This window comes from Rhinopithecus roxellana, chromosome 14, assembly GCF_007565055.1.
Source record: "Rhinopithecus roxellana isolate Shanxi Qingling chromosome 14, ASM756505v1, whole genome shotgun sequence".
NCBI lineage: Eukaryota > Metazoa > Chordata > Mammalia > Primates > Cercopithecidae > Rhinopithecus > Rhinopithecus roxellana.
In genome coordinates this window covers 34648910-34665439 of record NC_044562.1, presented here as the reverse complement: position 1 = coordinate 34665439, position 16530 = coordinate 34648910, and the positions used below count along the sequence as shown (strand labels likewise).

Here is a 16530-nt window from a genome sequence, read left to right as displayed (position 1 = left end):
ATCAATATGTCATCCTAATTTTTACATCTCTTCCCTGCTCCAACTACTCTAAAAATATGTATCCATACATAGAAATTTCATTTTTGGCTTATCTCCCCTGGATATATAGCTCTGTGCTGCCTCACAAAATTCTGAAATTTTATTCCACATGAGAAAGAGAACTTGGGAGTTTCAATACGATAAAGTAGCATTTTGGAGAATAGCATTGCTCTTCTAGATATTAAAGAATTTATCTGATCCAGTGCAAGACTGTCTACTTCTAGGAACCAATATGTAAGAATTAGAATGGAATAGAATAACGTTCTCTAATTTATACACTGTACTTGATTGGGGGAAGCTTCAGACTGGAATTAACTGGGCATATTGAGAGACTTCTATGCCAGACAAAAAACATTAGAAACCTCAACTATTATGTAAACTAGACTTTCAATGTCTATTTTGGACAGATTGAAAAGTCCTCTATTTGGGCCAGCATGGGCAGAGTTGATGAGTGTGATGCCATTTCCTGGAGTCCACTTTTGTGCTGGCCTTTGACTCATTTATGTAACTCAGTTTATTGAGATGCCTCAGTTATACAGAGTGTTAATTTAAGTATAACTAACAAAGACATATTCAGTAGCAGTGGTTATGGTTATTGGAATGTTAATAAACTTTAAAGACATGTCTCATGATCAGATAAAACAAATGGTTGCTATATAAGACATAGATATATTATTAAAAATGTTTGTGTGTGTGTGTGTGTATAGATGATATGGGGAAGGAGAGAAGAAAGGTAAGTGGGAGAGAGAGAGAGAGAATAGTATCTCTAATGCCAAATGTTGAGAATGATGTCTTTTCATTTCTAAAGAGCACATAAAACAAGACTTAAATACCTATGGGACCAGCCAAATAACTTAAATATATGAATCTGGCCAGATGAAAGACAATAAGGAGAAGTGGGGATTGTAGTTACAAAGAGCACTTGTTCTGCTTAAAGGCATGTACATTCAATGTTTTAAAATCTCCGTACACACACTCACACATATATTTAGCTCAGAGGCTGCCAGTTCACACCTCTGATAGAAATTATGTTCATTGTCTTGCAATCTGGGAAATCTTAAAGTGGATGGTCTCTAGGAAACAGAGAAATCCATAGGTAAGCTCTCTAAAATATGCTAAGAAAAAGGATTTTCCTACTTCGGGGCAATATTTTCTTTAGCTCTAATTTTTCCAAAGAGTTGATTAGTATGGATGAGGCAACAAATTCGAAGAGCATTATAACTTCATTTGGTCTTTTTTTCTTTCCTGTTTCAGAAAATTAAAACATCACATATAATGCCACCCTAATTTCTTATTAAATGAAAACTTTAAGTTCAATTAAGGGACTTAACAGGGAAGTAAATAAATACTGAAGATCTTCAGGAATTCAGAATGTCTTAAAATTAAGCTGTTTATTGAAGAGTTCCTAAGAAGTTGCCTAAGATATTACTCTAAATAGGAAAGGTGCTCCAAACATCTTGCTATTTGAGAGATCCTTCTATTAACCTAAAAGGCCTATGTTGAATCACTCTTCTCATTACAAAACTGAATCAAGTTACCTTTTCCGAGCCAAGAATTCGTGCGAGCACTTGACTGCCATTGAAAGTATATGTTCCAGGACTTTCCAAATCAGAACTTGGACTGGGAAATACTGTGGCTGTAATCAAAGAAGGAACAGATTGACATTCCAAACACACACAAATGCACAGGACTGCATGAGAATCCATAAACATCACTTGTGACCTCATATACACTGTAGCAAGGATGTGCTCAAATGTGCCTCTTCCATGAACATTTCATACTGGAAAAATGGCAAATTCCATGAGTTTTTCTTTTCATATAAAATTGTGATGGCTTTGGTCTGTTCTTATTTTTTTTTCCAATCATTTAGATGTCATTTACTTTCATTCCAGTCTGTGACATTAAACTTCATCACCAATATTATTGCCCAATAAACCGAATCATTTCTGTGCAGGCCTGGAGGATTTGAGGTACCTACACTAGCTCCACAGATCCATCATATCCAACATCTGTTCAAAGGATCTGCCAATGCACATCTGGTGATAATGGTCTTTTCTTTTAATTATCCAATTGGGACACTGAAATCTGCTTAGAATCATAAATTCTCTCCTCCAAGTGGTTTCTGAATAATATTTTAGATCAAATAAATGGGATAAAGCAATTAGCCTGGACTACAGTATACTCTAATTAAGTAATTCCCAATGCGTCTTCATCTAGTATTGTTTATTTATGATGTAGCAGAGTTTTCTGGGTTTGGAGCATTAGCTAGAAGACTACATTCATATCTATAACATGGATGTTCATTAAGCCAGTATATTGACTTTTATAAATTTAATACAGAAGTCTTTTGTCATCCTCAGAGCAAAGAATCTTAATATTCAATGGTACCAGTGACTCATCATCAGTAGGGCCTAGGCTTTATTTTAGTACCCATGGGACTGAAGAATTTGCCATCTGATTCCTTTAGACTATGGAATATATTTGTGAGATAACTGGCCAGAGTGAGAAACATAATCTGTGGCTACCAAGCAAAGCAAAACTTACTAGACCATAACATTATAACCTTATTTCTATGGTGCTTTAACCTACTCAGCCAAACACCCACAGATCATTCATAACAGAACATTAACTCCTCAAAACCATTCATCACCATGTTCCTACTACATTAACATGGGACTTTTTTTTTTTTTTTTACTTGCTCCATCAACTTGCATTGGAATGTTATTTAATATCACAAAGTCTTAAATATCCCACGACCTTTTTAAAGAAACTCCCTTTTTATCCAGAGCACCAGCCATATTTCGACATACAGGAATCTTGTTTTGTTCACTAATATATCCCCAGCCCCTAAGACAGTGGCTGGTTAGTATTAGGGACTTAATAAATATTTGTCAAATGAATGTGAGCCGGTCGTGCTGTTTAAAGCATTTATTTTTTTTTAACATGTGGCTTCTAATCAGTGTTTCTCAAGTCCACTTGGAATTGAATCACTCGTGCCTAAGGCTCAGGAATGCAGGTTTTGAGGGAGTAACTCAGGAAGATTCTCTGCACATGAAAATTTGAGAGCTACTGGCCCAGATGTGAAGCAAGTCCACAGTCACACTGTGATACTGAGCATTAAGTGTGAGGAAGAAGCATACAGCTGAAAGAGTACTGGCCTGCAAGTCCTTCTAATGCCAGCTCTGCTGTATGGCTATAGACACAGCGCCTAACTTTGCGGAGCCTCATATTTTTCATCTGTAAAATGGAAAATCTGGACAAACCTCTGAGATTGTTTCCAATAATTTTTATTAATGGGCTTTCTAACCCATCCCCGCATCATCTCATTGCAGACAGGGAAAGAGTCTAGAGTCAGTTCTGGGAAATGGTGCAATTCTCAACATGTAGGCTTTTGCTCCTGTAGGGTATTTCAGTAAGAACTTAATTTCTAATTATTCTCGACACCTTTGCGTAATTGCACCGCCATACTCAGGCAACCATAAGGAACATTTAGATCTCTCAGGGATATTCTAAGCATTCCATCTTTGTTTGAAAAGTTTAAAGTATAAACCTTTCAAAGATTAGACCTTTACTGTTCCACAAGGCTTGTTCTAAACGCTACAGAAGAAAATAGCTTACCTAGTGATGCATGCCTTCTTTCTGGAACTTGGGTGCTCTGGAATGATAAATTGCTGTCCTTATCCAGGTTGGATGACTTTCTCAGAATCTCACTAGAGAAGAAAAAGCAAGAACTCTATAACTTCTCCCACATTAATTTTAGTTAGTTACAGCAATGTATTATGTGGCAGATTCCAGGGCTGTCTGAGGACTTTCAAATATTTAATATAGTTTCCAGGATTTTAATGGAAGAATTCACCTAACCACACACCAATGAATATATAAGGTCTCTTACAAAGTATATTTTTATTCAGAGAAAATGGCCTAGATGATGTTTAAAATAGTTATTTTTACTTTAATCTTATAGAAAGGACATTTAAAAAGACATTAGAGATAAATACTTAAAATATGTATGATGTATATTTTTCTTTTAAAAAGTTGGTAAATCCCAAATAAATGAGAATCCAAGAGTGCTTTGGGGACTGAAAGAAAGGTCTGCTTGTTTGTCAACATTAAAAGAAAAATAAGTTTTCTATGTTAAATTATAGATGGCCTTTTAAAGATTTTCAACACAGATTCAAGGAAGAAGAAAAAGGTCATTTATTGAATACCCACTATGTGCCAGGAATTATGGTTGATGTCATCACAGATGGCACCAGGTATAACAAGAATAACATTAAAATAAATTTTCCATTGCACTGAATGTGTCAAGGCAGTAATAATTACATTATGGTGCCAGGAATCCCCATACAACATGATCATACTAGGTTTTGGAAGAAAACATTGCTGGGCCTTCCCACAATTAGTAACCCCCTCTTTTCTAAAAATTCACTTTTTGTTTAGTTTATTATTAAAATGGAGATGATCACATTTTCTTGAAAACTGGATGTATCAAAAAGCATGTGCCTAAAATAAGTATGTATGTTTCAAAAATAAAATCGGTCTAAATGCCAGGATGCAAATAATTTTTAGAATTCCAAAAAGTTGGTGAATTTTATGAAGTTATTTATAAAAACCTTGAGGTACATAACAATGGCTATAAAAAGATAATGGAAAAGCAAGAAATTCTGCTTACTACCGTGGTTCAATTTGACTTCTGTTTTAGAAAGAAGATCTGAATCCTGGTTCTAGGGTACTTTGTGATTTATAATTGGAAAAAGAAAAAGAAGTGACATTTGTTTTCATTCCCTAGTGTTTTTCCAATATTCTCCATAAAATGTACTTTTCACTCCAAAAGCTCTGCATTCTTAATATATATTTGAATTATTCATGACCCTGACTGTATGCCCCTAAATCTTTTTACATTCCTTATGCTGACTATGTGGATGGGAAAACTGTTCAGGTAAAAATAAGAACTGACCTGAACATTTTCCCTTTTCTCAAAAAGAATTTTTAGAAAGTTTGAGAAAGTCGAGTTTACTTTTCTCTCGACCTTTTTTTAGTTTGGCTTGCAATCCTACGAGGACTATTGAATATCAACATATTTTGAAAACAAAAGCAAAAACTGCCTTCATAAAAATTTTAAGGACTAGGGACAGCAACAAAAATGAAAGGGAGGATGACAAAGATCAAAATGAGCAATGAAAGAGCAAGAGAAAATAGACTGAATAATGAATGGTGGTGAGGAAGTGGGAAAAAAAAGAAAGAAGAGGCAACAGGAAACTAAGAAAGTGTGCTCTTGGAGAAGCAAAAGCTGCATCTGCCCCACAGAGGACGCTTCACTCATCTTCCCACATTCAGATAAGAAAACTAAAATTACTCCTACAAATAGCATTTAAACACCATGGAAAGACAAACTCATTCCCTTCCCAGCAAGCAGCTGGCTCTGCACCTCTGAGCTTGCTCACCAGTAAAATGACTGCTCCTAGACAAGGACCCACAGCAGCTCCCATTCTAACAGCGCTTTTCTCTCACCAGGAAGTGCCCAGTGTGACATGGTTGCCCACATCCTTTTATATAGCCTTAATGTGTCTTTTTTTTTTTGGAAGTGAGAGTTGGATAGCACGTGTGCTTTGCTGTTCCCCTTTCCTGAAAATGTTCTCCAGCTTCATTTCGCATTGACAAGGTGCGGTGTGATAGCATGTGTCTATTCCCATTGCACATCAAAACTGTTTTCTTTAAACTCTTAAAATTGAAACCACAAAATAAATGTACAACAGTGTATGTGCGTAAAAAGATGAATTAATGCTGTAAGGTGAAACACAGCTTACTTCCCCCCAAACAAAGGCAATTAATTCTATTAACTTCCGATTAACCTACTTAAAGAGGGCTAGAAAGTAGCTGGTCTTACTGAGTTAATGGCATTCCCTGAAGTTTCTAATGAGCAGGATCATGCTTATAGACAAAGCACTACATGCTTCTTATAACAGTAGTTGAGAAATAGCACCCTTCCCGTTATTTCACACAAGCACTTAGTGCACACTTATGTCATATCTATCTGTACCTATTCCCACCACTTTTTCTATTTCCACTGTGACATCTTTGGGAAAAGCTACCATGTCTTATTTATCTTTATATTCCCGATATCTAACATAGTGTAGGACCATAAGATCTGATGGCTGATTAAATAAAAAGAGACCATATTGTTGGGGTATGGCAGAAAGTACTTTAGAGTTAGAAGATATCTTTGGAATTTCAGCTCTCTCTTTCTAAAAGATTCCAGCCATTGTCTCCTTCATCAGCAAATTAGCAATGATAACACCTACCTTGCAAGGTTGTTGTATGATATGAGGTGTGTGTACCAAGAGTCTCTCTTGGCCCTGTCATCATAGGTACTCAGCAATATTAGCTCTTGGTCAGAGTACCTATACAAGATGTTGCAAAGATGCAACCTTCACCATCAGTAGGGAGCTGGAGGCCCATACTTTAGATGTAATCCCTTCAGAATCGTAGAAACTTCAAAAGCTCCGGAATCCAAATGGATGTACCCCATTATTTTATAGATCTGGAACCTACAAGTATTGACTAGTGATATGGAATGAGGTACAGCCCCTCACCCAGAGTTGTATAACCCCTTCCTCATTTTATGGGTTTATGTGACTTCTTTATCTATTTATGAGAGAAATATTCCACCAGTAGTGTGTACCAATTTCCCCCTTTTTAGACTGTAAGGTTCTTAAGAAAAGCCTACAGTGTACTGTGTTGGCAGATAGTAGGATGTTTAGCACATGACAAGCACTGGATACTTGATAATGAAGAACATTACTTGGAACAACTTACCACTAAAGCATCTTTTTTTAAATGGCTGTGGCCTGCTCTCCATTGTTGCATATCTGATTCTGCAAGGATTCTTAGAAAAGGAAACACCCAGCCATAGCCCCAAAGTTATCATCTTACATTGTACATACCATATTCATTTATTAACTCACCAACATTGACTACATTCTTATTATATGTAAAATAATGGGCAAGTAAAACACAGGGATTATGGTACATTAATGAGAATAGCTAAGTAAGGACAAGCACAAAGGAGGAATGGAACACATGACAGGACCCCTAAATCTGAGTTATCCCATTTGTATTTCTTATAGAACAAGATTCTTACTCACATCCTTAATGCAAGCCTCTTGCAACCAGAAAAATTTTTCCTTCAGCCTTCTATTAGCCCAGTGGTTCTCAAGTGTGGATAATTCCCCCTACCCCAGGGGACATTTGACAATGTCTGGAGACATATTTGATTGTCACAACTGTGCGTGGAGTGTCACTGGCATCTAGTGAGTAGAGGCTAGAGGTGATGCTGAAACATCCTACAATGTACAACACAACAAAGAATTATCTGGTCCCAGTTATCGGTAGTTGAGAATCAAGGTTGAGAAACCCTGTACTAGACTATGATAGATAATGGAATTATTGAACTCATCCCCATTTCCAGTCCCCATGACCAAATCAAATCAGGAGAGATAAAAGTCCTATTCAGGAGCTCTAAATATCTCCAAGGAAGTCTCAGAGACTGTGTCTCATACTGGATATCTCTGGGAAGTATATGAAAGTATTGCACAAAACTTAGCTGTCCCCTGAATTTGGGACATAGGCCCATCTGATTCCAGAAAATTCAACCCTCTGGGTGAACCAACAAAACTTGAGTCAAATCACCAAGTGGCCCATGGCATCAGTTTACTAACTTTTACTGGACCCAGCCACATGCACAGTACCATGGGCATGGCTAAGGGCCTCTCCTCTAAGATGGTGAAGATGTAGATTCTGCCTCAGTGACATTTGTAGGGCTCTATTTTGGAGTAGAACTCAATATGGGAAACATTTTGGATTTGAGAATTCCATCATTCTGAGGGGAAAAAATGCTAAGCACTGAATAGATTTTACTTGTTCTCAGACATGTCTACCAATAGTTACTTTCAGGAAATGTCACATTTATATATATCGTCTTAATGGTAAAATGCATGTACTTCTACTGGGTGTTTTTTTCCTATGAGTAGGAAACATCACTACCTGTGTAAGTGGTACTGTGTGCCATGGCATCATCTATAAGAGGAATTCCTATCAGGCAAGGGACATATGGCAAATCCTGGAAAGAAAATTCTGACATTCTTTTTTGTCTCTAAGGGTTAGTTAAATTTACATATGTATTTTTTCTCATTTCCCCAGAATTAGAATTACATGGGTATGTAGTGGCACCTGGAAACATACGAGATTTGCTGTAAGTCTAGTTCTGATCCCACTTCCAGATGACATTTATCACTAACTTTTAACTGCAAATAAGGACTAAGGACACTGTAGTGGTTTGAGGCCCCCTCAGTGATTTGACGCAGTTGTCCTTCCTGGATATCCCAAACAGAAGTCACCCACAGGAAAATTTTATCTGTTTTAATTATTCATATTTCATCCTGACCCTCATTCCCTAAGGGTCATCTTTACTTCAGCTATGGATATCTGTCCACATTCAAAACATATGTCTCTCATAGTTGTCCCAGTTATAATCCAACAATCCGTATCAGTTAAAACATTAAGATTTAGAAATGTCTTAATATGTTACTGTGTCCTAGGGTTTTTCTATATTCTTAGGAAAAACTTTGGAGTTAGTTATAGTATATAGTGAGTAGAGGCCAACTAATACATTTCCAAAATTTGTTGGGCTATTATTATGGGCAGATTAGGGGGTATCCTACATGTCCCAACAACACACAGAATATCAGGAGAAGGAGATAACACCACTGTATCTCTCAGATGACACTGTGCAGACTATGTTCTACCTAACCATGAAACAAGCAGATTAATTTGGCAACACTGCAAGGAAATGTGTAATCTCTCCATCACAGTCAGTAGCAAAGCTATTGGCCTATTCCTGTAAGACAACTATGCAAGTGACTCTATTTTTCCCTTTCGCTGAATTTGGCATTCTTTCTCCATGACCTATCTCAAATATACATTCTGCTATTCTGGTAACAACCACCCTGTCTGTTCTCCATGACCACACTCTTAAAAGCCTCTGAAAGAACTCTCCTAGCATCTGCCCACCCACACCTATCTCCACTTCACTAATATACTCTCCAGTAAGATCCATATTCCTCAGGCAGAAACAATGTGTTATGGTAACTGTGAAACTATTCACCATTTGTTGTGTAATATTCTGGGCACAGTGAGACTTAAACAGACATTCATTACATTTACCATGTTACATAGCAGTTTACCTGTTATCTTGTCTCTACTTCTCTCTTTCTCACTTGAACTGTAAGTTTATATAGGGCAAGACATATGCCTCATTCATTTCTGTATCTGTAGAGACTTGCATAGCCTCCAGCATGCTGTACGAATTTAATATGTTCTTATTGAATGAATGGTTGGGCTTACATAATAATTAAGACATTCTTCTACTTTGTTTTTTGATAAATAAAATTTTAACCATTCTTTTTTTACTTTCATCAATTTTATTTCATAATTACCAATGTCTCTGTTTAAATTACATGTAATTATGTTTTAATTCATGTATCTCTTTGTGGTTTTAACTATGTAATAACAAAAATGTAATACTAACACAAGCTAGAGGAAAGTTTTAAAACTCTTAAATTCTTTTTGCCCTTTCTTTTTACGCTGATTTTAGCTAAAATGGTTACCAAGTGGTTATAAATTAATCTAATATTAATACAAGAAGAGACCTCTACATCCTTTCTCATCTATATAACCAAATGAAGGCAAACATCTGTTTTACTTCCAGTTATCTTACACTCCTAATAATATCTTTTGGTTATTTCTAAGCTCATCCATATTTTTCAATATTAAACCAAAGCCTTGGCACTTTCAAATTTGACCTGACTAAACTCTGATTAAATATTTTTTCAAGTTCTTCAGGAGCCATACAATAGGAGCCGAGGTACGAATTTAGAAGCCACAGGTCATGAACGAGTGTCAACAGAAATAGGGAGCAAATCCACAGAGGCAATTGCCCCCAGGATCTGCAGGAAAGCTGAATCCCTTCTCCAAATAATGACCCTGTACGCTCTGGGGAACGATCTTTGCCATTCGCCAACTGTGTGAGCAATGGCACACGGCCAGGGTCTCCCACTGTGCTGATAGATTCTGAGAGGTAGTGTAAGGAGGAAAGAAAAGGGTAAGATCTGTGATATTGGATCATCTGTTGTGCAAATGAGCAAGAAAACCATAAATGTAATTGTCTCTTTTTTCAGACAGCTAGTTAGAGTCAATGCTGAGTACAGTGTTGGATTTTTTTTTAAACATCTCATCCTGAAGCTAATGCTTAGAGAAGTATGAATTTAATGACAGAAGGCTGGTGCCAGACGCAAAAATCACATCAAAACACTTGGCGACTGGCCAACAAGTAGTGACTGCAGTGTGATCATGTCTTTCAGAAGAGCATTCTATTAAAAGAAACATGGCAGGCCTCTTTTGATGAGACCAAAGGTGGCATTTTTTCCCCTCACTTATAGAACAGAAAAGGAAGACGGTTTTGATTCCTAATGAGGCTATGCTGGTGAATCTTCCTTCACTAAAGGGAAGCAATTTTAATGGAATTGTTTATCTGGTAAAATATATGCCAGTTTCATTGCACAGCTATATAAAGCATAAAAGTTAATAGCATGATGGGAAATATCATTAATGCAATTTTATTATTTTACATAATTTTCTAAATTAAACTCCAATTACTTAGTAGTTTAGAGAAAACAGTGAATATACAGCAATATACAACTTGAGCTAGGCAAAATACCTGGAGATTAGACTAAAACTAAGTAAAGCAGACATGATCAGCCATCTAGAGAATAATCAACAGATGAAAAAATAAACGTGGACTTTAATCCTCCTTCCAAAACCAACTCAGTGTCTCATCTCATGCAACCCCATGAGTTTGGTTCTCTATAAAATTAGATAGACAAATACTTCTTTAGAGGGAACTATAGTTGTCTACTTCTTAGATACGGTTAATTATGTCCCTTCTAGTTCTTCGTAAAATGGTAATCCAGTTTGTAAATGATGGATATTAATTTTTCTCATAGCTCCTCTAATGCCTGGTTCACAAAATGTCCATCTCAAGTAAACCTCTTTGTGAAGATTTACTGGATTACCCCAGCTGAAAGCTCTCTTTCTGCTCTAAGTATAGAGGGTGCCTTGCTTCAGCTTCCCTCTGGCACTCTTCATTGTACTATCTCCTATTATTGTTACTGACTTAATGTTTTCCCTCCCCTGCTAGAACATCAGCATACATTATTCCTAATTCATCACTTACTTAGTGACAAGCATAGAGACCATCAACACTGGAACAAGAAGGAATGCCATTTTTCTTTGCATCCCACCTTTGAACTGATTATACAAGAGGGAATAGACCCTAGCTGGCTGTGGTCTTCTTACAGAATTAATTACACACTGGTGCTCATTGAGGTCATACTTGCATATGCCTAGAACTGTGCCGTTCTCATAGACAATGTGTCATGTCATGTCATTTCCCTGCTAAAAACTTTCAGATGGTTCCTCTTTATACTAAACACACAACGCGAATCCCCTTACCTTTTCTTTCATGATCGGTTCTGCATGCTCTGGTCTCTGAGGTTCCTTTTCTACATATCCGAATCCCTTTCCTCATCCCTTGCTGTGTTGCAACCATATTAGCTGACTTTCTGCTCTTCTAAATGGCTGGGTTTGTCCCCACCTCAGGATCATTTGCTGTTTCTCTGCATGCAACACTCTCTTCCAGATATTCATATGCTGCTGCTGGTTTTTCCTTGTCCTTGTTGGTCTCTACCAAAATGTCACTTCTATCAGAGGCCTTCTTTTGACACTCTAGTAAATCCCTACTTTACAATTTCTACCTGTTAACCTACTTTATTTTCTCACTAGCACACTCATTATTATTAATTATGCTATTTATTTATTTGATCATGCTGTTGCTCTCTCTTCCTTTAGAGCGCAAGTAACAAAAGAATAGAGAAATTGTTTTATTCACCTCTGTATCCCAGTGCTTAGAATGGTGCCTGGCACATGGAAGCCTCTCAGTCTATTGCTCTATTTTTTAAATAGATTAACGAATGAATTAATGGACATCAGATTGTTTTAAGCATCAAGCCTAATTATTGAAACAACAAAATCAGTGTGAATCAGCAACCCAACAATTAGGGGTTCCAAGTTGTGTCTCATGACAGTTCTTAATATGTTTATATTTTTTGCTAAACGGGTTGCAGTTACGCTCTTAAAGTATCACCTATATTATTTGATGACCAAAATCATGAGAATGGTATTAAAGGAGAAATTGTGCTACATGCTAAGGAATTTAGCATTAAAGTTTGGCAACTAAATATCTACGATTATAGATAAATATAATATTTTCTTGAGAGATACTCAAAAAATATCTCTAACAGAGAATTAGTTCTTGGTTGATTCAAGATTACAATATTATTTTCAGTTCTGAAGACAGATGGGCTTCTGGGAGTCTCTTTAGGTTTAGAATCCCAGGAAGGAAAATTGAGGTTGTAAAGTCGGGTTGTTAATGATTTAGATTCCCTATTCATTCTTCAACTGCTCCTTACACCCTACAGTAGAACACGCAATAACCTCATTTAAAGGTTGTCATTCAATTACGTATACTTTTAACTTTATTACTTTGAACTTAAGCACCCTTAATTTCTTTTTTTGCACTTCCTGGGTTTTATTGTATCTGAAAGTATCACACAGGGGTAGTACCAGTATGTCATTCTTCCAGGATGATGGCCCTGACTCTTATCCTACACTTATGACATCTTATGCTTGTGATGAGTCTCAGGCAATGTGTCACTGATAATTTAAGGTTGGATAGAGAATCTTTGAGGGATGTAAAGGAGGACTACCTTAGTCACCCATCTTATAAAGCAAATTTGAGACATCCACCCAAAGTAGATTGTACTCAATCTCACATAAACACAGTTATTACAGTTTCTACCTACTTTGTTATTTCATATTTAGATCATCACATTTATAGACATAGAAAACAAAATTGTGTACCTAAGCTTGCATGGCTTCCTGGCTTATCTCATAAGGAAACAAGGTTTGATCTCTCAGAATAATTGAACACACTTGAGAAGTGCCCCCACCTGTCTTTAAATAATGCATCATCAATCCCTTTCCTACGAAGCAGGTCTTGTGGGCCATAGGGTGTGTCTTTGCATTTAGAGTCTGTGTCACATAGTAGGGTCTGCAGGAACGGGAAGAATCCAGTACTAGGAAGGTTTCGAGGTGCGAGGTAACCTAAAATAAAAAGAAAAAAAAAAAAAGCAGTCATTACATCACTATGGCACCTTTCCCTGGGAAAGAACATAAATGCAGCAACTCTGCTTTGTGAAGTTACCTCCTAGATTACCACTATCCAGGTCCCCCAGCCGAGCCCCAACTCTGCAACTAACATTCGCCACTAAATAGGAGCAGTCTTGGAGGGTGTTATGTTTAACTTCCCTTTTCTGGATTTGCTAATATGTATAAAAACACTTAAAAACGCCTGGTTACCCCATGAATTCCCTTCCTGGGATTTATTCTAAGAAATATTTATGAGTAGTTGCAAGAATATTTGCCAGAATGTTTTAAAAATAAATCACAGTGTATCCACATGATAAAACACAACGCAGCCAATACAAATGTTGTCAATTAATACAAAAAGTATTTATCACACATTGTTAGTTTAAAAGAACAGATCAGAAAACAGTATGAACAGAAGAGTCCTAATCTTTTAAAATACACACACACACACGCGCGCACACACACACACACACGCACACACGCACACACACACACACGCACACACACACACACGCACACACACACACGCACACACACACACGCACACACACACACGCACACACACACACACACACACACGCACACACACACACGTGTACTAAAAAATCCAAAAGATTGTATCACCAAAATTTGATTCATGGCTTTTTTCCTGGGTAGTGTATTTCATTTTATTTTCTTCCTTTTGACTGTATATTAACTATGTTTTATCACAATTTACATGTCTTCTTTTGTAATCAAAGTAGGTATAAATGCAGCCATTCTTCCAAAAACCAGGAGCTATTTTTGATCTCATTAAAATTTAACATTTTAATTATCCTATATACACAACTTCTTTTTCCAATTTAAAAACCAACAGTGAATGGTATGAATGAAAATGCAAATTTTCTCCAAAATTAAAGTCATACAAAACAGTAATTTTAATAGTAAGGGGTTTTGTAAACTTTAACATTTGCTTTATAAAATACGATGATGGCATACACATGAGTCATGACAATAGGCAAGCTGGGAAATACACATCTTTTCACAATTAGGTTTGCTATGAAAACACTAGGTTTCTTCCTTTGGGGGACTACACAGACAATGAACTTTCAAAAAAGGCAAGTTTAGGAAAATTAAGGCTAAAAAGCAAAACTTTGATCACCTCATGAATGTGTTAAAAAAAAAAAAAAAAGAGTGCCAGTACAGGTCTGTTTTCATTTTAAAGAGAAAGGAGAAAAGTGGGGAAAAAAGAGAGAGAGAGAGAGAATGGTAAGAGCAACATGGCCATGCATTAATCTACCAGTAGAAAGAATAAATAGGTATTTGATTCCAGTAACTTAAATACAGGTCTGTATAAAGAAGGTGCTGAGGGAAAAAAATAAAGAAGGGAAAATATGAAAGCTGGCCAGAAGCAAAGCAAAGAGGGAAAAAGAGAGATTGGATAATGCTATACTGTTGACCTTAAAGATGGCAGAAAAAGCTGAAAGTCAAGGAATGTGGGGAGCCTCTAGAACTTCTAACCAGAACAATCTAGAAGACAGCTTTTCCTGTAGAGGGTCCAGAAGGAATGCAGCCCTGCCGACACCTTGGATTTTAGCTTGCTGAGACCAAATTCTGGACTTCTGACCTCCAGAACTGTAAAATAATAAGTTTGTGCTGTTTTAAGATACTCATTTTGGTGTAATTTATCACAGTAACTATAGAACAAATAGTTTAGAAATTAATGCCAGTATGAATGAAAGATTCGAAAACTCAGAAGAAACTGGAGAGAACTGAAGCCCATCAAACTATTCACTACTTCCTTCCATGTGGACCCTCCTTGACACCAGAGAGACTGGTGCCTCTCCTAATGTTAAACCTAAGTGAAAATCACAGTGAACCAATAATGATTGCCCACCAATGTTTTCATCGTATGCAATTCCCTGAATAAAATAGAGAGTAGCTGCTAAACTGCCTGTTAGCTTTTCATGTCATCCCTCTGCAACAAAATTTTACCACAGTGAACTACATATGGCAAGACCTTTAAAAGTCTGCAGTGGAGGTTCACCATGCATGGTAATCCACTCTGTCACACAGATCTCCGCTGTAACCTCTCACTCAGGGTGTGGGACTGCAAATGAGCTTATTCCTACTCTCTCTCAAATACATGCAGTGACTGATCTGAATGGAAGATAGATGGAAGGGCAACAGAAAGAGATGACCAGATGACCCCTCTGCTCTATGCCACTTATCAGCGTGATGGTGTGGCTGAGTCAGGCAGTACTGAAAAAATGAGACACTCAAGAAAAGCCATATTGCAATACAAAGAGAGGGAAAGAAGGAAAAAGATGTCATGGAAAGAAGAGCTTTCAGTGACATCCAAATTATCTTTCCTGGCATTCATTACAAATTGCAAATGATTTGAGAGGAATTTGAAGGAATTTAACCCACCACATTCTTTGGTATGATATCTACAGAGGACAAAACCTAATTTATAGGAAAATTCATCACAGAGTTTCTTTAAAAATAAACTCCCATGGTGTTAAAATACGGACAGTCTATTCTTTGCAGTTTTTTGATAATGGATATTTAACGTGTTACATGGAATCATGCAAATGAGGAATTGATTCAGGCATGCACAGGTTTCAGTTAACAGAGTGCCATGCAGAACATGGATGGCTTGCACTATTTATTTTACCATAATCTTTTAATCAAGGCCTATACCCTCATCAATGTAAGGGTGCCTGTTGCAACAACAATGACAACAGTGATTTATTAAATATCTACTGTATCCCATGTACTGTGCTAGGCATGTAACATTTACTTATGTTATTCATCCTTCCTTGACATCTATAATATACTTTCTCATATACATCAACTTTTCTTCTTTTTTTTTTTTTTTTTTTGAGACGGAGTCTCGCTCTGTCGCCCAGGCTGGAGTGCAGTGGCCAGATCCCCGCTCACTGCAAGCTCCGCCTCCCGGGTTCACGCTATTCTCCTGCCTCAGCCTCCCGAGTAGCTGGGACTACAGGCGCCCGCCACCTCGCCCGGCTAGTTTTTTGTATTTTTTTTTTAGTAGAGACGGGGTTTCACCGTGTTAGCCGGATGGTCTCGATCTCCTGACCTCGTGATCTGCCCATCTCGGCCTCCCAAAGTGCTGGGATTACAGGCTTGAGCCACCGCGCCCAGCACCAACTTTTCGTAAATTCT

At 37.2% G+C, this 16530-nt stretch overlaps 1 protein-coding gene across 1 annotated transcript in view; it reads right to left on the bottom strand.

Annotated features, from left to right (window-relative positions):
• The window catches only part of ABCA12 (ATP binding cassette subfamily A member 12), a 215645-nt gene that overhangs the window by 121022 nt on the left and 78093 nt on the right, over positions 1–16530 (bottom strand). Inside the window, exons 3-5 of the mRNA XM_010372163.2 lie at positions 13164–13317; positions 3658–3749; positions 1578–1675 (exon numbers count right to left, since the gene is read on the bottom strand). Of these exons, the coding sequence (XP_010370465.2) occupies positions 1578–1675; positions 3658–3749; positions 13164–13317 (344 nt within the window). The remainder of the gene's footprint in view (positions 1–1577; positions 1676–3657; positions 3750–13163; positions 13318–16530) is intronic.